Source organism: Erpetoichthys calabaricus, chromosome 16 (genome assembly GCF_900747795.2).
Source record: "Erpetoichthys calabaricus chromosome 16, fErpCal1.3, whole genome shotgun sequence".
In the NCBI taxonomy this organism is placed as follows: Eukaryota; Metazoa; Chordata; class Cladistia; order Polypteriformes; family Polypteridae; genus Erpetoichthys; species Erpetoichthys calabaricus.
The window spans coordinates 39,401,047-39,427,016 of record NC_041409.2 but is presented as its reverse complement, the minus strand read 5'-3'; the positions used below and the strand labels follow the sequence as shown (position 1 = coordinate 39,427,016).

Genomic DNA, 25,970 nt, shown 5'->3' with positions numbered 1-25,970 from the left:
AGCACTTCTTGTTAGTGACCTTGTAAAATCTGTGAGCAACACTCCTAAAAAGTATGAGCGATTGCTCACATGCTCAATTTATAGGGAACATTGCATACTGCTACTGGCAAAACTGGAAAACTACTGTAAAAACCAATTTTTAAAACAGTACAGTTCCAGCATTTCAGGAATTTCAGTACTGGTATTAAATATCAGTTTTTCTCTCAATTAGCTGCCCACCTCTTGTCACCCTTTCCCACGGGCCCCCCACAAGACACCACCTGCAACCATCCATTCTTGTCCCTCAACACTTGCTATTGCAGTTGAAGAAAAATTTCCCTTTCATAGAATTCAAAAAACAAATGACTGACAAGCAAGGGCAAGTATAAGAAAGGGGCAGACAGGAGGATCAAACTTATGAGGTGAAAGAATGTGATGATTTTTGTCGTGTTGTTAGTATAGTTCCATGGCAGTGTTTTATGCTAAATGCAGTTTCAGTGATCATGTGCAACTGCTTGGTGTCTCATCATGTTTAAGCTGCTACGGCATACATTGAATTCAGACCTGTAACAGACATACAAAAAAGATATTGTGTTAATGTGATAACGTGTATCTGCCTTATTTAAAATATAATTCTATTTAAAACAAGGTAAAATAAATCATAATATTTAACTTTTTATTTTATTTGAATATTCCTTATCGGGCACCATGAGCCAAGTGACCATGCTATTTTTTCCAAAATCATCATATCCTCACATCACAAATGTACTATTATTATTATAAAGAAGCATTTATTTCTCTTAGCTTTACATATCATTATACTAAACATTGACCCTGGCAGTGATCTATCTCAGGAATCTATTCCCTGTTTTGAATGGTAATTATTGCTTTATTATCAATATATTTGCTTTACTTTTTTCTCTTTGGTAATATGCTTAAATAGAAACAAATACTTTTATTATTATTATTATTATTATTATTTGGCCATTGTTATTTGTCTGTGTATGGTGCTACTGTCATTAGGTAATAATTCTCTTCTTTGGTCCAAATATGACATTGATTTTCTTATTTGGGTCCTCCTGCTCCTAGCCACTGGCCTCTTGCCCCTCCAGTACCTGCTTATATATTATGTAAGTAAATGGGAGGTTTTATTGTTTCTCCTGCAGTAAAGTATTATTAGCAGCCAGCCAAAGAGCATGGCAGTTTACATTTTCTTAAAGGGCATCACTGGGCATCACTGTCTTTTGTTATTTTTTCAGACCCCAGATTTTTGGAGACTCCTGTTCAGTGTTTTGGAGAGAATTACTGCTTCTGTTACTTTGCCAAGTGAAACTGAATTAGGTGAGTACAGTTTGTTCTGTTGGAAAGTTTAGGCCTCCAATTCCTGACTGCTCATTTCCTGGACTAATTTAAATGTATCCCACTTGTTTCTGGTACATATACAATTTATCCCTCTGTTAAAAAATGTATGATGTACTTAGTTACGTTCAGAGAAGAGTTGTTTAACACTGATACATAAAAAGCTTCTTCTTTCTGACAGGCTCTCATGAGCATACTCCCATATCCAGTATAAGAGCTAGAGGAGTCCTTGTCCTAAACAAGGTGGAGTTTTCTAGAGATAAATGAAGGATAACAAGAAAGATATCAACGAACAGGCATTGGGGTCATAGAAAATAAATTAAATAAGATTAAGCTCCCTTTGGCTTCAATATACATAATATAGTAGGGCTGACTGGCATCAAAGCCCTACATGTTTCACACACCTTTATCGTCTCCCATCTTTGTAGGACATCTCTGAATTATGCTCCTTTTGGAACACAGAGTCATGATGTGATTTGCTTAAATTGTAACATTCATAAAGCCTAAATAAATCAACTTTCACTTTTCTGTTTGTGGGTAGAAAGTGGTGAAAGACTGGTTTTCAATAAATAACGTAAACATCCAGTTTCAACATAACTTATGTAAAGGTGTCCGGGTAAGCAGACAACTTGAGGAGTCAGCAAAAGGTTAAAATAACCTGTTTTAACTGTAACAAAAGATACTTTTTTTTTCTTTATTGTCTAAAATCCATTACTTAGAACAAACACTATTTTGCTTGTCCCCTTTCACTTACATTTAATTTTTTCTTTGCAGTGTCTTAGCTTTGAGCACACACACAAAGTCTGGCCAATTTGCTAATTCACTGTAACCCATCACAAAAGAGACAACTGACAAATGGATCTAACATAAAAACAATATTTTAAGAGTTTAGCAGTCGGGTAGGTGCTTAGGAGCTCTGTCCTTCATAGTGTCAATTTGGTATCTGATGCCATCTTCCAGGATGGAGTTTTCATTGTGTTGTAATGCAGAGTCAGTGGTTCTCTTGTGTGTGTTTTTTTTTCTTGGATGCGGAGGAGGATTGAGAAGACAGTGTTAGCATCAGCTCCCATTCTCATCCCGGGGTGGCACTGCATACCTCACTAGAGCTAGGAAGGTGGTCCCCAAATGCACATGTGTGACAGAGTTGCAGGGAGAAAGCCACTACAGTACTGTCCAAGAAAAACATTGCTACCTGTCAAAGGTTTGCCATATACCACCTGGATAAGCCTAGAAGACTTTAAATGTTTAGTGGACGAAAGAGTCCAAACTGTAACTACAGTAGAGTCTCGCTTATCCGACATAAATGGGCCGGCAGAACGTTGGATAAGCGAAAATGTCGGATACTGGGAGGTGTTAAGAAAAAGCCTATTAAACGTCAAACTATGCTATAATTTTACACATTACGAGCCTAATACAGTGGAACCTCAGTTCACAAACATTTCTGAACATGTACAAATCGGGTTATGACCAAAAAGTTCGCCAAAATTTTGCCTCTGTGCATGACCACACACTCAGTATTGGAACAAGCCAGTTTCCCTTTCGGTTTGTGCGCGCCGATGATTTCCGCACGTGTTCAGTCTCTCTCTGTGCATTCCCTGTGCAGCATTAGAGAGAGAGCGCGAGAGAGAGACACAGATAGACACATGCACGCGCAAGAGAGAGAGACACACACGCACACACATGCGAGAGAGACACATGCACACGCGCGAGAGAAAGAGAGACACACGCACACACACACGCGTGCGTGAGAGAAAGACAGACACACACACACACGAGAGAGAGACGCGCGCACACACACACACGCACGCGCAAGAGAGACACACACACGTACGCACGCACGAGAGAGAGATGCACACACACACGCACGAGAGAGACGCGCACACACACACGTGAGAGAGACACGCACGCCAGAGAGGGCCAGCCACATAATCCACTGTAATCATGTTTTACAACAAAACAATAGAAAAATTTAACTGAAAAAATGAACCTAGCAACAAAAAATAGACTATGGCGATGCTCGCAACTTGCAGTTCTTGTTGCCGATTGATGCGTTTTTTTTTTTTGTTTGTTTTTTTTTTTGCGGTGGGACGTCGGATAATACAGAATGTTGGATAAGCGAAGGTTGGATAAGACTCTACTGTATTTGGTTTGATTTGGAAAAAGCAATCACTGCATTCCAGCATAGTAAACTTAGCCCATCTGTGAAACGCAGTGGGGATTGGTCTTGTCCTTTTCAAGAGATGGACGTCTGAGCAGTTTTATTTATTTATTTAAAAAAAAAAGGTATTCTGTATTTACTCAACCCGAGGGGCTTCATTACAGTATCTGCAAGTAGAAATGAAAATGACTGGCAGAGAAAAGGCTTAGAAAGAAATGGAAAAGACAGCTAAAGCTTCATCTAAGTCTAAAAAGGCCTCAAGTTCAAGATACAGCCTGGCAGAGACTGACCTGGAACAGATAGGCAAAAACAATGGATCTGATGCCGCAGCATCGCCTCCATCCTAGAGTGAAAGTGGGAGTGAAAATGCATGTGAGTTGGGCCATGAGACTTTGTCGATTCCAGAAGGTTAATTGGAACTGAAAATGGCCTTACTTTTTGCACTGCCAGCTACCCATTGTGAGCCGGCGGCATCGTCTCCGGCTGGGCTTGCTACTCCACCCACGGAGAATAGAGAAGACTGAAACAAACATTCCGAGCCAAAGGTAACAATCGCCACAATAATCGCCGCAATAACTACCATATCTGGGGAGGACATAAATGAGATAAAGAGTAATTTAAAGAAGATCACAAAGAATATTAGGAAAGATATAAAGGACATAAACATGACAAATGAGAAGCTGTTTGAGGATATTAAAGACTTGGGGAAATGTCTAAGTAATCACTTTAAGGCAACCTTCAAAGCTATGCTAGACAAACAGGAAAATGCAAGTAAGTCTGAAAATAAATTGAGAGCACTTGATGCTCAGCTTGAAGACATTAAGCAAGCATTCACAACACATATTGAAATAGTCAAAAAAATGGCTTCTGCTACTGATGAAAAAGCAACGGCTACTAAATCTGAATGCAAAGTGCTTGGAGACAGACTAGCTGTGAAGACTGATATAGAAGAAATAATACCAGAATTGAAGGTCTCCCTGAAAACCGTGAAAGCCAAACCAAGTGAAATTCATTGCTGAATTATGCTCTCAAATAATTGGAGAGGACGTCAAATTAGACACCGGGATATTGGCAGCTTACTACATACGTGGAGTGAACACCTCAAAACCTAGAAGCTTCTTTGTATGTTTCAATGAATTACAGTCAAAGATTAATCTGATGTCACTTCTCACACTGAAACAAGAGATTATATTTGAAAATAACTGTATTTGCATAGGGGCGGCACGGTGGCGCAGTGGGTAGCGCTGCTGCCTCGCAGTTGGGAGATCTGGGGACCTGGGTTCGATTCCCGGGTCCTCCCTGCGTGGAGTTTGCATGTTCTCCCCGTGTCTGCGTGGGTTTCCTCCGGGCGCTCCGGTTTCCTCCCACAGTCCAAAGACATGCAGGTTAGGTGGATTGGCGATTCTAAATTGGCCCTAGTATGTGCTTGGTGTGTGGGTGTGTTTGTGTGTGTCCTGTGGTGGGTTGGCACCCTGCCCAGGATTGTTTCCTGCCTTGTGCCCTGTGTTGGCTGGGATTGGCTCCGGCAGACCCCCGTGACCCTGTGTTTGGATTCAGCGGGTTGGAAAATGGATGGATGGATGGATGTATTTGCATATTCCCTGATTTTTCACCATCAACAGTTGCTAAACACGCCACATTTTACAGCATTAAACAGCGTTTTATTATACCTTTTATTTCCTTACCTGATACTTTAACGTTTTAATTATAATTATGATTATATATGTATGTATATAAGGTGGCACGGTGGCATAGTGGTAGCGCTGCTGCCTCGCAGTTAGGAGACCTGGGTTCACTTCGCGGGTCCTCCCTGCGTGGAGTTTGCATGTTCTCCCCGTGTCTGCGTGGGTTTCCTCCCACAGTCCAAAGACATGCAGGTTAGGTGCATTGGCGATTCTCAATTGTCCCTAGTGTGTGCTTGGTGTGCCCGGGATTTGTTCCCTGCTTTGCGCCCTGTGTTGGCTGGGATTGGCTCCAGCAGACCCCGTGACCCTGTAGTTAGGATATAGCGGGTTGGATAATGGTTGGATGGATGGATATTGTGGAAAATACTTCATAAAAAGAAAACAAGAAGCTCCACAAAAACAAAGTTTTGGGGACCGTCCCCGTATATTGTCCAATGGACAAAAATAAATCAAAGAAAATGGTTGCAGTGATCAAAAAGTACTTGTAGCTCGTAACAATTGACAATTTACATGAAACAAAATGGCGTTTATATACAGTATTAAAATGGAGGACAGGAAGTGGTTGGTAGGAGTTGATGTTGAAAACAGGAGACAGAAGCGACGTCATTTTTAACGGAACCGGAAGTGGTGTCATCAGTGGTGGCCGGAAGTGATGTCACAAATGGGCACCAGAAGTGACGTCTTGGCAGTTTTGGAACCCGGAATTGTGGTATCTACTTTTCTTCGGTTTTCCTGTTGGGAGATTAAGAGATTTGGGCAAGAACCACATGACAACCCCTTGTCTCGTGATGTTTCACTCACCTTTAGGCTTTTAGACTGCCTCCTAAGCGCATGTGTGTGACAATATATATTTTTATATACAGTAATATATATATATATGTGTGTGTGTGTGTGTGTGTGTGTGTGTGTGTGTGTGTGTGTGTGTGTGTGTGGAAGCACGAGACTTCAGACATGGGAAAGGTTTGGGGCAGCCACCCGTATAATCTGTTCCTGGCTGCAAAGTTAGAGAAATGTAAGCAAAAGTAGTTTGCAAGACTGAGTCCAAAACAGAACTGAATTCCAGAGAAAGGGAGTGAGGCTTTATAGGAAGTCCGGTGCAAGGTTATTATAGTTTTGCCTTTTTATATTAGTTTTTAATTCTATATTTTTTCTGACCTTACTTGGAAATTCAGTTTAGTTTTAGTTTTCCTTCATCGTGTATTTTTATAATTTTATAATTTTTAAAATATTTTCTATGTCATTTATGCTGAACAAATCTGCACTGACTGTTGGTACTTTTTTCTTTTCTTTTTATTGCCCAGAATGGGCCGATTTGTAATGAACTTTAGGTGAATTTTAAGGTATGAGGGTTTTTTACTCTAAATGTCTACAGCACACCACATATCCTGCTCCAATGACAATGTGTATATGATGAATGCCTTTAATATTTCATTCAAAAATCTCAAACACTGGGCTTTGTTATTTTCTACCAGCCATATTGGTCTCTGATTCCATCTCAGGCACACACAAGTTATAGACAGAATTTTGCACCTGCAGGCCTGGAAAGATATAAAAAAATAAGAAAGGAGATTCTACTGTGTTCTGACAGGTGTGACCATGAAAATCACGGGGGTTAAGGAAGAACGGGGCTCTTAGGCTTGAATGAATGTGCAGACCCCACCTAGCTGTACTGAGGGAAACAAAGAAAAACAAGCATGTAGTGTGAAGGTTAGGGGGAGTGAGACTTGAATAGCCCACCATAAGAACAGTAAACCCTTAATGAGCAGAGCAAGAGCAGGTAATAGGAGTATGGAGGGGCACAAAATGACAGAGACAGCATCTGAGATTAAGAACAATATATACATGATCTAAACCTGTTTATCCAGAGAACCTGGAGCCTACCCGAGCAGGTTTGCATGCAAGGCAGGAAAAATCCCTGGTATGCAATATGTATGATATGGCTGATGTTAAGAACAAAAAAATAGGATATTTCAACTATCTATTTTGAGAGGGAGAGACACATTGAAAAAAAGGGGACAGTTATTTTAAAACATAATTCTGCTACTGGATTATTTTCACAGTATCAGATATTTTGAGCTGTGAATAGAAACTAAAAAAGATAAATTAATAAATATAGAATAAATACAAAAACACATTAGTATGTTTAGCTTTTCATCACTTGGCAGACTCTCTTCGCCTACCTACCTGTAGTTCAGTAGAGACGTTGGCAACTCAGGAATTTTACAAGGTTTGTATCACTTTGTTGTTACACAACGTTTTTAAAGAAAAATTGATTGGTCAGCAACAACATGCTGATCTTATATGTTGACCTTGTCAGTCTCTCAATCAGTGCTGTTTTATTTTCAAAAATCGGGAGTGGTCTCCCCTCAACTTTCTCGTGTACTCAGATATGGAGATGGATATTTGAGGAGTAAACCACAAGACGAGGATTATATTATGTACATTAAAGAACCATCAACAACGAATCAAATGAAATTAATAATATATTGAACAATTATTATAAAAGTAAACTTTAATAAATCGGACTCTGCAGCTGCATGAATAAAAAAAAAATCAAGTATGTGTTCGGGTAAAGTACCAGTTCCGGATTTGGATTTGGCCCAAAAGTTAATACAGATCTACAATTGTGGTGTAACAACCACATGCCGAATTTCATCCACCTATCTAGTTACGTTTTTGAGATATCGTGTTTATACACACACACACACACACACAGACATAATTCCAAATAGGACTTGTGGAGTTCTAAAACGTCAAGATTCATCAAAATGTCGAGGTCGAATTTTTTTCATGATTAGTATACTTTCTCTGTACTTTGTATACTTCGAATGCGAAGTGGCAGGTGAATTACTGTGCAACAAAAAGCAGGCACCTGAGAAATAAACTGAAACGTTACTCACTCGTGATTTTTCTGTCCATACGGTAAAGTTTTTGTTGAGCAGCACATTCCGATTTCAGGCATTTGAATTACATCTTCATATACAACAGGTGCAAAGAAAGGCAGCGAGAAAATCACTTTCTAATCCACAGGCTTTACACACGTATTCAGCTTGCTCTGTCACTGTAAATGCTTGGTGAACAACCGGCCTCCTTCACCAGCCACCATTCAATGGATGAATATGTGTGGGCAGCTTGTGAGGGATGACTTTCAGTTTTAGAGTTACAAGTTATAAGGGTTAAAAACTAACAGCAAGAAAATTAAAAACGAAAACTAAAATTATGTTTAGTACATTATTATTTTATTTCAGTTAGTCTTTCCAGCTACTTTAATAGTTTCGTTTAGTTATAGTATTTCATTTCAGTTTTGTTAATTATTTTATTTCAGTTTACGAAAATGTTTTTTTAATAATAGTTTCAGTTTTGATTTTAGTTTTTGTTAACTATAACCACCTTGGTCCGGATGAACTGATGTCGTCCTCGGACCCAGGACCGGAAGTGAAGTCGTCCCCGGGACTGGAAGTGAGGCAGCAGTTCCTGGTGGGATTTTCTGGTAAAGGACTCTGGCGACTTAGAAAGAGAGTTAGTGCACCCCGCCGCCCCCTGGGCAGATGTGTTGCCATTAGATAGATAGATAGATAGATAGATAGATAGATAGATAGATAGATAGATAGATAGATAGATAGATAGATAGATAGATAGATAGATAGATAGATACTTTATTAATTAGTCTTTAAGCCCTTCAGCTGCCTCCTATTCGCAAGTGAGACAATATATATGTGTGTGTGTGTGTGTGTGTGTGTATATATATATATATATATATATATATATATATATATATATATATATATATATATATATATCTATACATATTAATAAAAGGCAAAGCCCTCACTGACTGACTGATTCACTCATCACTAATTCTCCAACTTCCCGTGTAGGTAGAAGGCTGAAATCTGGCAGGCTCATTCCTTACAGCTTACTTACAAAAGTTAGGCAGGTTTCATTTCGAAATTCTACGCGTAATGGTCATAACTGGAACATATTTTTTGTCCATATACTCTAATGGAGGAGGCGGAGTCACGTATTGCGTCATCACGCCTCCTACGTAATCACGTGAACTAAAAACAAGGAAGAGATTTACAGCACGAGTCAAACGCGGGAACGAAGGTAAATGACGTTAATTTTTGACTGTCTTTTAATACTGTGTAAGCATACATATTAACACATGTGCAATTAAACGTGTGCATTTACGGGGTGATTTCTCAGGCTTAAAAGCTCACCTTTTATCAAACGCGGGAACAAAGGTAACTGACGTTGTTCACTGTCTTTTAATACTGTGTAACCATACATATTAACACATGTGCAATTAAACGTGTGCATTTGCGGGGTGATTTCTCAGGCTTAAAAGCTCGCCTTTTACTAAAAAGGTAAATGCAAAACTATTTTCAATCATTCTATGATCTGCTTCTCACAACTGAAGGCACCGTGGCTGATGGTAAATGACGTTAATTTTTGAGTGTCTTTTAATACTGTGTAAGCATACATATTAACACGTGCAATTAAATGTGTGCATTTACGGGGTGATTTCTCAGGCTTAAAAGCTCGCCTTTTATCAAACGCGGGAACAAAGGTAACTGACGTTGTTCACTGTCTTTTAATACTGTGTAACCATACATATTAACACATGTGCAATTAAACGTGTGCATTTACGGGGTGATTTCTCAGGCTTAAAAGCTCGCCTTTTACTAAAAAGGTAAATGCAAAACTATTTTCAATCATTCTATGATCTGCTTCTCACAACTGAAGGCACCGTGGCTGATGTTACGTCACTTGCTGTCCAACCATAAGCGTTACCTGGTAGGTAACCGGACACTCACTTCACTCCCTTACGGGAATCGAACCTCTGAGGTTTTCTTTTGTTCTTAATTAAAACTTAAAAGCAATACTTCACCGCTGCTAAGCCCCTCTAGCGCTTATGTCCGAGGTTTGATTACCGTAAGCAAGTGCAGTGAGTGTGTAATTACATTCACGGCATTCGTAGTCTGATTCACAATCTGATTGTATGGGTGGTTACCTACCAGGTAACGCTTATACTTGGCCACCAAGTCAGGTCGAAGTGATCACTCGAGTAAAGGCAGCTTCACAAAAAAACAGATCCTTAACAAACTGTTATTAGTATATTTTCCCTCAATTTAAAAACGTTTTATTTTCTTCTTAATAAAAATTTAAATGCGGTACTTCGCCGGTGCGAAGCGCGTGGATTTGACCGACTGACACATACAGACATATTCATGAGTGCAGATACTTCGGAAAGAAAGCACCGTGTAAACCTAAAGTTTAAATTAAGTCCATAGACCTACAAAAGGTTGCCATTCATTTGAGGCAAGATTGCTTTTCTTCTGTACAACTATACGTTGCATTCTCAAGAGTGTGCTTGCACGGCTTCGGATATATATATATATATATATATATATATATATATATATAATATATATATATATATGTATGTCTATATATAAATATGTAAGCTTATAAGTACTGCCTTACTTCTCTTTAAGAAAGGAAGATGTAATGATACTTGATTTAAACAATTCCATGTCTTCCTGGGTTTGCGTAGCTTGTTGTCAATATCTTTACACCTGTTTTTAAGACTTATTGACTGAAACGGGCTTTCACAAAAAAAGTTAGGGCTTTGCTACAGGATACACCCTCCACAAGTTAAGCAAGTAAAAATAAAATATATATTTCTGTTTTATTTGAACCTTTTAAGTTCGTATGCATAGCCCCATTTGGCTGTTTAATTTTTTTTTTTCTTTCTTCAGTAATATTTAATCTCCTTAAAGAAAAAGAACATATCCATATTACTTTTTTTGTATCTCTTTAGTAATATTTTAGTGTAAAAGGATAACCAGTATTTAAACCTTTTATGTTACTTTATACATTTATTTTACACAATGTTGAAAAATTAATAAGAAAGCTACATATTTTGGCAGCTGCTGCTTTCATTTTCAATGAAATGAAAAAAGCTCTCCAAGAGAAAACGTCAATGAAGAAGAAACAGTTTGCACTATCTAAAAAGGAGAAACCCTCATTTATAAAACTTTGCTGCAGATGACTTAGCTTATTGTCAATATCTTTACACGTTTTTTTAAGACTTATTGACTGAAACGGGCTTTCACGAAAAAAGTTAGGGCTTTGCTACAGGATACACCCTCCACAGGTTAAGCAAGTAAAAATAAAATATATATTTCTGTTTTATTTAAACCTTTTAAGTTCGTATGCATAGCCCCATTTGGCTGTTTAATTTTTTTTTTTCTTTCTTCAGTAATATTTAATCTCCTTAAAGAAAAAGAACATATCCATTTTACTTTTTTTGTATCTCTTTAGTAATATTTTAGTGTAAAAGGATAACCAGTATTTAAACCTTTTATGTTACTTTATACATTTATTTTACACAATGTTGAAAAATTAATAAGAAAGCTACATATTTTGGCAGCTGCTGCTTTCATTTTCAATGAAATGAAAAAAGCTCTCCAAGACAAAACGTCAATGAAGAAGAAACAGTTTGCACTATCTAAAAATCAGAAACCCTCATTTATAAAAGTTTGCTGCAGATGACTTAACTGAAAATAAAAGAATAGTTCCTATGTGTATAATAGATATTTATCTATTTTACTTATGCCTTTATTCCACCAACTTACAACATCTGAGGTACAATTTGTTACATTACTTTTGTTTTTTGCAGCACAGGCAGGTGAAGTGACTTCCTCAGGGTCACACAGTAGTGTCAGTACCAGGATTTGAACTGACAAGCTCCGGGTTTACTGAAATATTACTGAACAAAGAAAAAAAACGAAAACGGGCAAATACGGCTATGCATACAGATGTCCATCCGTCCATTATCCAACCTGCTATATCCTAAATACAGGAGCCAATAAGTACATATGTATATATACAGTATATATATATATATATATATATATATATATATATATATATATATGTCAATGTATGTATGTATATATGTATGTCTATATATATATATATATATATATATATATATATATGTAGATATGTAAATTTGTATATGTATATATATGTTTATGTGGATGTGTATATGTGTATATACGTATGTATATGTAGATATGTGTATATGTAGATATGTATATATATATGTATATGTATATATATGTTTATGTGTGTGTGTGTGTGTATATTATATATATAAAAGACAGCAACACTCATAACAATGACAACACAATTACATTGACAATCATGTTACGTTATTTTTAAAATGTTTCCTTTTTTTTTTTCATAACCTCTTTAACACACTACTTCTCCGCTGCGAAGCGCGGGTATTTTGCTAGTAGATGTATATATAGATATAGATATATATATAGATATAGAGATATAGATATAGATATATATAGATATAGATATATATATATGTATGTATGTCTATATATATATATATGTAAGCTTATAAGTACTGCCTTACTTCTCTTTAAGAAAGGAAGATGTAATGATACTTGATTTAAATGATTCCATGTCTTCCTGGGTTTGCGTAGCTTGTTGTCAATATCTTTACACCTGTTTTTAAGACTTATTGACTGAAACGGGCTTTCACAAAAAAAGTTAGGGCTTTGCTACAGGATACACCCTCCACAAGTTAAGCAAGTAAAAATAAAATATATATTTCTGTTTTATTTAAACCTTTTAAGTTCGTATGCATAGCCCCATTTGGCTGTTTAATTTTTTTTTTTCTTTCTTCAGTAATATTTAATCTCCTTAAAGAAAAAGAACATATCCATTTTACTTTTTTTGTATCTCTTTAGTAATATTTTAGTGTAAAAGGATAACCAGTATTTAAACCTTTTATGTTACTTTATAAATTTATTTTACACAATGTTGAAAAATTAATAAGAAAGCTACATATTTTGGCAGCTGCTGCTTTAATTTTCAATGAAATGAAAAAAGCTCTCCAAGAGAAAACGTCAATGAAGAAGAAACAGTTTGCACTATCTAAAAATCAGAAACCCTCATTTATAAAAGTTTGCTGCAGATGACTTAACTGAAAATAAAAGAATAGTTCCTATGTGTATAATACATATTTATCTATTTTACTTATGCCTTTATTCCAGCAACTTGCAACATCTGAGGTACAATTTGTTACATTACTTTTGTTTTTTGCAGCACAGGCAGGTGAAGTGACTTCCTCAGGGTCACACAGTGGTGTCAGTACCAGGATTTGAACTGACAAGCTCCGGGTTTGCTGAAATATTACTGAAGAAAGAAAAAAAACGAAAACGGGCAAATAGGGCTATGCATACAGATGTCCATCCATCCATTATCCAACCTGCTATATCCTAAATACTGGAGCCAATCCCTGCCAACACAGGGCACAAGGCAGGAAACAAACCCCGGGCAACCTGCATGTCTTTGGACTGTGGGTGGAAACAGGAGTACCCGGAGGAAACCCAGACAGACACGGGGAGAACATTCAAACTCCACACAGGGAAGCGAACTCGGGTCTCCTAACTGGCACCTTTCACTGCGCCACCATGCCGCCCGCATACAAACTTAAAAGGTTTAAATAAAACAGAAATATATACCTTTATTTTTACTTCCTTAACTTGTGGAGGGTGTATCCTGTAGCAAAGCCCTAAGTTTTTTCATGAAAGCCCCTTTCAGTCAATAAGCCTTAAAAACAGGTGTAAAGCTAAACTTGCAGCACCACTATTCAATTACACTTGCCTAACGCCTCTCCTAAGGGGACATACTGTGGGATCTGGGCATCAGTCAAAGCACCAATCACAGGCCCGATTAGAAAGCGGGAAGCTGTGATTTGTCGTCTCCCTCCCATGTAACAATCACAGCCCGTGTTACAACGCACTATGTATGTATGTATATATGTATATATGAAGAGGATGGATGGATGGATGGATGTATATGTGTGTGTTTATGTATATGTGTATATGTATGTGTATATATATGTTGATATGTGTATATATATATATATATATATGTATATGTAGATATGTGTATATATGTATATGTATATATATGTTTACATAACCTCTTTAACACACTACTTCTCCGCTGCAAAGCGCGGGTATTTTGATATATATATATATATATGTGAATGTATGTATGTATGTATATATGTATGTTTATATTTATATATATATATATATATGTGCATATGTATATATATATATATATATATATATATATATATATATATGTGTGTGTGTGTATATATATGTAGATATGTATATATTTATATGTATATATATTTACATATGTATATATATATGTAGATGTGTAAATTTGTATATGTATATATATGTATATGTGGATGTGTATATGTATGTATATATATGTATATGTAGATATGTGTATATGTAGATATGTGTATATATATGTACATATATGTTTACATAACCTCTTTAACACACTACTTCTCCGCTGTGAAGCGCGGGTATTTTGCTAGTATAGATATATATTGTGATGGACGGCCCGCATTTCAGTCTGGCCGGGACATCCCTGAACAGAAAAAAGGACGAAGAGCAGGCTTTTCAGGGCACTGCATCCCCCAGGACGCTAGGTGGCAGCTCCCCTGGACGGAAATGGTTCCCCGGATTCCCTCAGGGCATCATGGGACATGGAGTCCGTTTCCTCAGCCCTGTTGGGTGCCATGGGTTCCGCCAGGGGGAGCTCACAAGGAACCTGGAGACTCCTATTGTTGTTACAACCCGGAAGTACTTCAGAGGCACAAGGACGGAAGCCAGCAGTACTTCCAGGTTACTTGAAGGATGATGTGGCATTTGACCCGGAGAAGGAATACTTCCGGGTCATGGACTATTTAAAGGACTGGTCAAAACCCAGCAAGGGGAGCTGGAGTTGGGTGGTAGATTGACGGAGCTGCTGGGTGGAGAGGAGGATTGTGATTATTGATTATTGTTTATTATTATTGTTGATTTGAGAATTGTGCTTTGTGCACTTTATTGGAAGAAAATATTAAAGATTCTTCTTGGTGCTTTTCAATGTGTGTAACAGCAACAGCGGGGCAACAGCTCCTCTAGCGTCCACAATATATATATGTATATATACAGTATCTCACAAAAGTGAGTACAACCCTCACATTTTTGTAAATATTTTATTATATCTTTTCATGGGACAACAGTGAAGATATGACACTTTGATACAATGTAAAGTAGTCAGTGTACAGCTTGTATAACAGTGTACATTTGCTGTCCCCTCAAAATAACTCGACACACAGCCATTAACACAGCCACAGCGGTATAAACCGCTGGCAACAAAAGTGAGTATACTCCTAAGTGAAAAATGTCCATATTGTGCCCAAAGTGTCAATATTTTGTGTGGCCACCATTATGTTCCAGCACTGCCTTAACTCTCTTGGGCATGGAGCTCACTAGAGCTTCACAGGTTGCCACTGAAATCCTCTTCCACTCCTCCAGGACAACATCACGGAGCTGGTGAATGTTAGAGACCTTGCGCTTCTCCAACTTCCATTTGAGGATGCCCCACAGATGCTCAATAGGGTTTAGGTCAGGAGACATGCTTGGCCAGTCCAGCACCTTTACCCTCAGTTTCTTTAGCAAGGCAGTGGTCGTCTTGAAGGTGTGCTTGGGGTCGTTATCAGGTTGGAATACTGCCCTGCGGCCAAATTTCCGAACGGAGGGGATCATGCTGTGCTTCAGTATGTCACTGTACATGTTAGCATTCATGGTTCCCTTAATGAACTGTAGCTCCCCAGTGCCGGCAGCACTCATGCAGCCCCAAACCATTACACTCCCACCACCATGCTTGACTGTAGGCAAGACACACTTGTCTTTGTACTCCTCACCTGGTTACTGCCACACACGCTTGAATCTGAACCAAATAAGTTTATCTTGGTCTCATCAGACCACAGGACATGGTTCCAGTAATCCATGTCCTTAGTCTGCTTGTCTTCAGCAAACTGTTTGCGGGCTTTCTTGTGCATCATCTTTAGAAGAGGCTTCCTTCTGGGAGGACAGCCATGCAGACCAATTTGATGCAGTGTGCGGCGTATGGTCTGAGCACTGACAGGCTGACCCCCCCACCCCTTCAACCTCTGCAGCAATGCTGGCAGCACTCGTACGTCTATTTTCAAAAGACAACCCCTGGATATGACGCTAGCACATGCGCTCAACTTTTTTGGTCGACCATGGTGAGGCCTGTTCTGAGTGGAACCTGTCCTGTTAAATCGTTTCATGGTCTTGGCCACCGTGCTGCAGCTCAGTTTCAGGGTGTTGGCAGTCTTCTTATAGCCTGGGCCATCTTTATGTACAGCAACAATTGTTTTTTTCAGATCCTCAGAGTGTTCTTTGCCATGAGGTGCCATGTTGAACTTCCAGTGACCAGTGTGAGAGTGATAACACCAAATTTAACACACCTGCTCCCCATTCACACCTGAGACTTTGTAACACTAACAAGTCACATGACACCTGGGAGGGAAAATGGCTAATTGGGCACAATTTGGACATTTTTCACTTAGAGGTGTACTCACTTTTGTTGCCAGCGGTTTAAACATTAATGGCTGTGTGTTAAGTTATTTTGAGGGGACAGCAAATGTACACTGTTATTCAAGCTGTACACTGACTACTTTATGTTGTATCATATCTTAAGTGTTGTCCCATGAAAGGATATAATAAAATATTTTCAAAAATGTAAGGGGTGTACTCACTTTTGTGAGATACTATATATATATATATATATATATATATATATATGTGTGTGTGTGTGTGTGTGTATACAGTGCATCCAGAAAGTATTCACAGCGCATCACTTTTTCCACATTTTGTTATGTTACAGCCTTATTCCAAAATGGGTTAAATTCATTTTTTTCCTCAGAATTCTACACACAACACCCCATAATGACAATGTGGAAAAAGTTTACTTGAGGTTTTTTGCAAATTTATTAAAAATAAAAAAACTGAGAAATCGCATGTACATAAGTATTCACAGCCTTTGCTCAATACTTTGTCGATGCACCTTTGGCAGCAATTACAGCCTCAAGTCTTTTTGAATATGATGCCACAAGCTTGGCACACCTATCCTTGGCCAGTTTCGCTCATTCCTCTTTGTAGCACCTCTCAAGCTCCATCAGATTGGATGGGAAGCGTCGGTGCACAGCCATTTTAAGATCTCTCCAGAGATGTTCAATCGGATTCAAGTCTGGGCTCTGGCTGGGCCACTCAAGGACATTCACAGAGTTGTCCTGAAGCCACTCCTTTGATATCATGGCTGTGTGCTTAAGGTCGTTGTCCTGCTGAAAGATGAACCGTCGCCCCAGTCTGAGGTCAAGAGCGCTCTGGAGCAGGTTTTCATCCAGGATGTCTCTGTACATTGCTGCAGTCATCTTTCCCTTTATCCTGACTAGTCTCCCAGTTCCTGCCGCTGAATAACATCCCCACAGCATGATGCTGCCACCACCATGCTTCACTGTAGGGATGGTATTGGCCTGGTGATGAGCGGTGCCTGGTTTCCTCCAAACGTGACGCCTGGCATTCACACCAAAGAGTTCAATCTTTGTCTCATCAGACCAGAGAATTTTCTTTCTCATGGTCTGAGAGTCCTTCAGGTGCCTTTTGGCAAACTCCAGGCGGGCTGCCATGTGCCTTTTACTAAGGAGTGGCTTCCGTCTGGCCACTCTACCATACTGGCCTGATTGGTGGATTGCTGCAGAGATGGTTGTCCTTCTGGAAGGTTCTCCTCTCTCCACAGAGGACCTCTGGAGCTCTGACAGAGTGACCATCAGGTTTTTGGTCACCTCCCTGACTAAGGCCCTTCTCGCCCGATCGCTCAGTTTAAATGGCCGGCCAGCTCTAGGAAGAGTCCTGGTGGTTTCGAACTTCTTCCACTTACGGATGATGGAGGCCACTGTGCTCATTGGGACCTTCAAAGCAGCAGAAATTTTTCTGTAACCTTCCCCAGATTTGTGCCTCAAGACAATCCTGTCTCGGAGGTCTACAGACAATTCCTTTGACTTCATGCTTGGTTTGTGCTCTGACATGAACTGTCACCTGTGGGACCTTATACAGACAGGTGTGTGCCTTTCCAAATCATGTCCAACCAACTGAATTTACCACAGGTGGACTCCAATTAAGCTGCAGAAACATCTCAAGGATGATCAGGGGAAACAGGATGCACCTGAGCTCAATTTTGAGCTTTATGGCAAAGGCTGTGAATACTTATGTACATGTGCTTTCTCAATTTTTTTATTTTTAATAAATTTGCCAAAATCTCAAGTAAACTTTTTTCACGTTGTCATTATGGGGTGTTGTGTGTAGAATTCTGAGGAAAAAAATGAATTTCTAATCCATTTTTAAATAAGCCTGTAACATAACAAAATGTGGAAAAAGTGATGCGCTGTGAATACTTTCCGGATGCACTGTATATATATATATATATATATATATATATATATATATAGTGAGACATACCTGGACACCACCAGACTGAGGCCACATCTTTATAAAAATGCACATGTTTATTAATTCCAAAATGCACAACAGTCCCGCACAGCACACAGTGCTCCCAGCACCAACCACCCCTTATCCGGGCCTTTCTCACACTGTCCGTGGGCCGCCTTTTCCTCTCTCCATGGGAGCTTCGTCCTGCTGCCACTCCTGACTCTAGCTCCCTGATTGTAGGGAGGCGGCCCCTTTTATTTCCACCCAGATGTGCTCCAGGTGCCTGATGACGTCCTTCTGGCAGCACTTCCTGGTGTGGCGGAAGTGCTGCTCTTGTACCCGGAAGCACTTCGGGCATCCCTGGATGGATCTTCCTCCATCTTCCCGGGCGTGGCGGAAGTGAATGTTTCCCGGGTTCCATGAGGCTCGGGCGCCCCCTGGCGGTGGCCACGGGCTTGAGCCTCCTTGCTCCTGTCCTGTGGTCCTCTCCCGATCCAGGGTGGTTGCCTCCTCGTGGCCCGGAGGACGAATACACCACTTCCCGGTCCTTCCAGGCGTCCCGGATGCACTGTATATATATATATATATAGTGAGACATGCCTGGACACCACCAGACTGAGGCCACATCTTTATAAAAATGCACATGTTTATTAATTCCAAAATGCACAACAGTCCCGCACAGCACACAGTGCTCCCAGCACCAACCACCCCTTATCCGGGCCTTTCTCACACTGTCCGTGGGCCTCCTTTTCCTCTCTCCATGGGAGCTTCGTCCTGCTCCCACTCCTGATTCTAGCTCCCTGATTGTAGGGAGGCGGCCCCTTTTATTTCCACCCGGATGTGCTCCAGGTACCTGATGACGTTCTTCTGGCAGCACTTCCTGGTGTGGCAGAAGTGCTGCTCTTGTACCCGGAAGCACTTCGGGCGTCCCTGGAAGGATCTTCCTCCATCTTCCCGGGTGTGGCGGAAGTGAATGTTTCCCAGGTTCCATGAGGCTCGGGGCGCCCCCTGGCGGTGGCCACGGGCCCCAACGGGCTTGAGCCTCCTTGCTCCTCTCCTGTGGTCCTCTCCCGATCCAGGGTGGTTGCCTCCTCGTGGCCCGGAGGACGAATACGCCACTTCCCCGTCCTTCCAGGCGTCCCGGTTGGGTTTGTCCCTCAGCCTCTTGTGACAATGTATACAGTATATATATATCCATCCATCCATTTTCCAACCCGTTGAATCCGAACACAGGGTCACGGGGGTCTGCTGGAGCCAATCCCAGCCAACACAGGGCACAAGGCAGGGAACCAATCCTGGGCAGGGTGCCAACCCACCGCAGGAAACACACAAACACACCCACACACCAAGCACACACTAGGGCCAATTTAGAATCGCCAATCCACCTAACCTGCATGTCTTTGGACTGTGGGAGGAAACCGGAGCGCCCGGAGGAAACCCACGCAGACACGGGGAGAACATGCAAACTCCACGCAGGGCGGACCCGGGAAGCGAACCCGGGTTCCCAGATCTTCCAACTGCGAGGCAGCAGCACTACCCACTGCGCCACCGTGCCGCCGTATATATATATATATATATATATATATATATATATAATATATAATATAATATATATATATTAGTGCTGGGCGGTATACCGGTTCATACCGAAAACCGTTTTTAATTTTTTTTATGATATGGATTTTTCTTATACCGCAACACCAGTTTAAATTGCCTAAACGACGTTTGGAACTTGGCGCAGCGGGAAACTGTTCAAGTGGGGACCTTTTTCACTGCTACACCGCTAAACACAGATTTGTTGCACTAGGGCTCTTTTTCACTGCTACACCACCAAATAGTGGGCGGTAGCATAGGAATGCTGCGTGGTGAAAATGGACAGAGAGCTTGGAGATACTTTAGTTTTAAAAGGTCAGATGTGTAAATACTGTTTCTATACTACTGGATAATACTGCAAGCCAAGTTGTACTTGTTTTATTTGTTTTCAATACAGTGCAATGTACCTGGGTACTGTGTAATAGTGTGACGACATGTTTTCAAACCCCGTCATAAGTTATATAGCACATTAAATGCTTTGTGTTAAGTGATTCTTAAACTGACTTCTTCTTGCACTAAGAGGAGGCGCCGGCAGCGATCGCCGCACAGAATACATTCACTTCATGATCTTCCTTCTCTCTGAACGTTTAGAATGCTAAAATAAATACTTAATATAATTTTCATGGTGAAATGCATTAAAGCATGCATTAATCATATGGGGGCACGGCGGCGTGCCTGCCTTGCATTTGCATGTTTTTCTGGTGGGTTTACTCGGCGCTTCAGTTTCCTTTCAAAGTCATGTAGGATGTGGGGTTTTGTTGTGCTATATTGACCCTGCTAGTGTATGTTTTGCTTGTATTCATCCTTCGATGTGCTGGCGACTCGTTCAGAGATGGGCGCACCTCTGAATGGATGGCATAATTAAACATGTATAACGAAGATATTTTTAATGTTCTGAACACTCCGTGGGCTAAGTTTATAACTAGTTTTAATTTCACAAAGACGTTTATCGTGTGGTGATTGGTTATGTGGAGAAAGAAAAAGGACGGATAGGACCTGGGGTTTTAGTAAATCAGATAGAGACAGCACGCGTGCAATAAAGAAAGCCCGCTCAGAAGAACATGCATTGAATTCTGTGTTCGTGTCTCCGACCAGCAGATCACAAACCCAACATGTATATGTTACCGACCTCAGGCCTAGGGGAACCTGGGCCAGGTACAAGTCACCGTTGCTACAGGGTGTAGCCACAGCAATATGGTGTAAAGCATAAAAGAAACAGACAGCAGTCCCAAGTCTCAGACCATACTTCTCTGTTCTCTTCTACCTTTATTCTCCTTTTTCCAGAAATATATATATGCTTCAATTTCTGCATAGATGAACATGGTAATCAGTGAAAACAATGGTGCAAACCAATTTACTCTGTATAACAAATAGTGTAAACACATTTACTTTGTGTACTTGATTAGAAACCAATGTTCCCAGAACTCGTTAATTTTCCAAGGAAGCAGACAGTTCTGTATCTACACATTGTGTGTAGATAAGATACTAAATCAAAGCAGTCAGCAGGTGACTCTTTAGCAAGACAGGTAAATATTTGTGTCCTGTAGATAGCCATCAGCAATAACCTGTAGCAGAATTTTCCAGAAAGTCTGCCTTTTCTTTAAAACACTGGTTTATAGCCCATTACACCTATTACATATACAATATTTAAGTTAAACCTGTGCGATACCCATTCATACATCCAGTTTTTTGGAGCCTCGTCACACCTGCGATAAAGTTCTCTACACTGAACATACACCTGGGGACCCCTTACTGCGAGGGAGCGCACTACCGCCTCACTACCGTGCATGTGTAATACCTGCTTTAATGCATTTCATCATGAAAATGATATCAAGTATTTATACATCATATACATCAATATCATGAAGTGAATGGATTCTGTATGGTGATCGCTGTCTCCTCTTAGTGCGGAGGCAGTCAGTTTATAAAGCGTACTGATTAACAACTGGGTCGTGGAACGCAATACAAAGCATTTAATGTGCTGCATTAATTTATGACGGGGTTTGACAAAATCTAGTAAATTAAACATTGATTTTAGGAAGAAGTTTAGTTTACGGCATTCTACTTTAATTATGAAGTAAACTATGAGAATAAAGTGGAAATGTCGACTTTAATCTCAACATAAACGGCGAGAATAAAGTGGAAATGTTGTTTTTTTCTTCCCTGTGTCCGTATTATTTTTTTCTTCACCGTGGCCCTAATACGATTCCGTAGGGCTATACCACAAATACAATTATAAATGCAAGTTGCAGGTATATTATTTATGCATATAGCTTAGCTTGAAGCAAGGTCCATATTAATGCAGTTTGCCTAAATGATGGTTCAGTTGGTAAAGATGTCATCACCAAGTTGCACTTGTTTTATTTTATTTTAATTTGCTGAATACTGTGTAATGCACCTGGGCTTGAAGTCTTGAAGTAATAGTGCAACTATCAGTAATAATACTATTATTTATTTTATTGTGATTATTTATTAGTGTAAATATTATGCAGTTTAATGATGATAAAGTTGTTTAAAATGTCACTTTAACGTGTCAGTGGACAGAGATTGTTAACATTAACAGAAAGTGTAGTTGGTTTACAAAAAATATTTACTATTTGTTCCTTTTCTAAGACATATTCAGTGCAATACAACTTTTGACAAGCACTTCTGGATATTTTACTAAGTCTAAATGCCTCTTTGTATGGTTGAAAATATGTTGTCAAAATTATAGTTTTTGCAAAATTTGTTCAATAAAAAGGTTCTATATTTTGACTGCATCTGTCATGCAATGTGATACCTTCTCCATTAGTGCCACCCCCTTGAAAACTATCACTTTATGGGGCAATGCAAACCTGTATTAATACTTGTGTGCACATTAAAATGTTTTTTTTGTACAATGTACAATACTCTTGACAGTGGAATAGGTTATTCTTAGCCAGTAATTCCAGTGGAAAATGTGGTTAACATCCACTCGTGCATGGGGAAAAAAATACCGTCGAATACCGTGAAACTGGGATAATTTAGAAAAATACTGTGATAAAGAATTTTGGTCATACCGCCCACCCCTAATATATATATATATATACACACATTTTTTTCCCCCAAAACGGGACTGTTTAACATTATTGTATTAGGAGTGTACTATCATACGTTATCTGAATCTCCATGGGTACTGTCTAACATTATACCCTGGGTTTATTCTTTCAAGACTGTTTAAGATCATATTCTAGGCTTATTGAATTTGGACTGTACTGCCAATAGATATCTTTAGTTTTTTCCTTGTACACCACTGCTTGGGGACTTCTTTTGTTCTGGATGTGCTCTGTCTATAGGCATGTCAGAGGACTGGGACTTCATGAATTGTGATCTAGTGTCACTCGGGGAGGCAAAATGGTGGGGGGTTTGGGGGAGGAGAGAAAGAGAGCAAACTATTTCTGATCTATCCTTTTCATCCCCACAATTGTAAGTGCCAACACAACAATAGGCTTCATAGCCTGAACTCCTAGCAATATTAGAAAATAAGGTTAAAGCTATCATATGTAATAATGTACAACCTTAATTTAAGACTATAAAATGACAACAAAAGATTAGAAGCAATGTCTCTATGACTAAACAGTAAACTTTGTGAGCTGAAATGTCAAAGGTCTCAATCACAAACTAAAAAGGTAGAAAGTATTCTCTCTCCTAACAAGTCTAAATGCCAAGATAGTATTTTTATAGGAGACTAACTTATTTAATCAACAAGGATTAGTTTCCGTTGCAGAGAGACTGGACTGGCCAAATGTTCCACTCCAGCTATACAAAGAAAACCCGAGGTGTGGGAATCTTACTCCACAGACCAATTTCATTTGTAGCATCAGATGTAGTATCAGACCCTGAAGGGCGATATGTGATGGTTATGGGTAGTTTATTTAATTGTAAAGTGATTTTGATAAATATCTATGCACCCAATGTGGACGATAGAGACTTCATCCAAAATGTATTTGCATCCATTCCTAACTTGAACACTTTGTGTTTTAAATCCAGACCTGCATAAGTCTTCAGCAACAGAGTTGACAACATCTAACACTGCAGAAATAATCACTCAGTTTTTAATTGATCATATCTTATCAGACCCATGGAGATTACTAAATCCATTCTTAAGAACGTATTCCTTCCTCTCCCCAGTACATCATTTTTTCTGAAGAATTATTTCTTTATAGGTAACAATTTCTTGTCCACAATCAAATCTTGCAAATATGACGCTATTATCATCTCTGACCATGCCCCTCTGATCATGGAGCTCACATCAATATGTCATACATACTCATCTCCCAGCTCCCTGTTATTAGCTGACAAGTACTGTATAGAATTTATATCCAAGCAAATTGATTTTTTTTACAGACAAATACATTCTCTGAGGTTTCTGCAGGAATACTCTGGGAAACTCTGAAGGCATTTTTAAGAGGACAGATTATCTCATATCTTTCCCATAAAAATAAATTGGAAACCAAGAAGGACTCAGAGTTAATCAGTGAAATTACCAGAATAGATGAAGAACATTCCAGGTCTCCAAATGAGGCACTTTTTAGGAAAAGAGAGGCTTTGCAATCAGATCTCAACCTCTTGACAACAAAAGAAACAGAAGAACTCATTTTTAAATTGTGACATCGTTTCCGGCTAACAAGATCTTAGTTCAACAAACCCATAAGCAGGAAGTTAGCAATGCAATATCGGTAATCACCAACGCAGACGGAGATAGAATCATTGGCCATGAAAATATAATGCACACATTTAGAGACTATTATAAGACCTAGTATTCTACTTAAAGAACACAAGACACAATCTAATGCGTTTTTTGATACATTACGGATATCACAGCTAGATACTCTAAGTGCAGAGGAATTGGATAAACCTCTGACCTTATCAGAATTCACTACTAGCATGTAGACTTGTCTTGCTGAACTGGAAGAATCCTAACCCACCTCTTTTAAGTCAGTGGGTAACTGATGTTATATACTATTTGAAATCAGAAAAATTTAAATTTTCACATGATTTTTTTCAAAACTTATTTAAAACCTAGCAGGACCTAATCAATAATATTTCAGAATTGGCATTTATATTGGGGGGTAAAGACTCTTTTCTCTCTTTACTATTCTCAATAGTTTTACTCTGGCTTTTGGACTTCCTCTCTTTCTCCTGGGTGTGGTTTGATTTGAATTTAGTTTTATTAAGTTTGACTGGATTGTATGGAATGTTATATGCTTTTAACACTAGAATTCCTGAAGCCTATGGAAAAAACTTGTAATCCTGGCACACCTTAAATCCCTTCCCACCTCGCCATCCGCGTCTTTCAGGGTTGATCAGCACAAACAGCAAGCAGTCTGTTGTTCCATGCCCCGCCCTTGACAGAGCTCAGCTTGCTGGCAAAAAGTTCTCCCAGCTCAAACCAAGGCTCCTTATCTGCATGTGATGTGTCTGCAGTTGTATAGGGTAAATAATAATGTATAGGGTAAATAATACAGTATATCATTATTTGGAATATATGCATTTTATGTGTGTTCAGTGTCTACAAAGATCTGGGTAAAGTGTATGATGAAAGGAAATGTGAGAAATGCAAGAAATGCTGAACCTAAAGCAGAAACTTTTTCCATGTTATACTAATAATGACGAGAAGTGTATAATGTGTAAAACTTTAGTCCAAATTTCAAATAAACACGTGTGCTTTTATTCAAGGATATAACCAAAGTAAAAAAAGCATTCGATTTACATTTGACTGTCAATGAGTTAAAAACTCAAGGTCAAATGTCAATCGACAGGGAGTTTACACGTATT

At 39.3% G+C, this 25,970-nt stretch overlaps 1 protein-coding gene across 1 annotated transcript in view; it reads left to right on the top strand.

The window, feature by feature from the left end:
• Positions 1–25,970, top strand: part of tedc1 (tubulin epsilon and delta complex 1) — a 429,152-nt gene that overhangs the window by 9,639 nt on the left and 393,543 nt on the right. Inside the window, exon 2 of the mRNA XM_051920094.1 lies at positions 1,239–1,320. Within this exon, the coding sequence (XP_051776054.1) occupies positions 1,239–1,320 (82 nt within the window). The remainder of the gene's footprint in view (positions 1–1,238; positions 1,321–25,970) is intronic.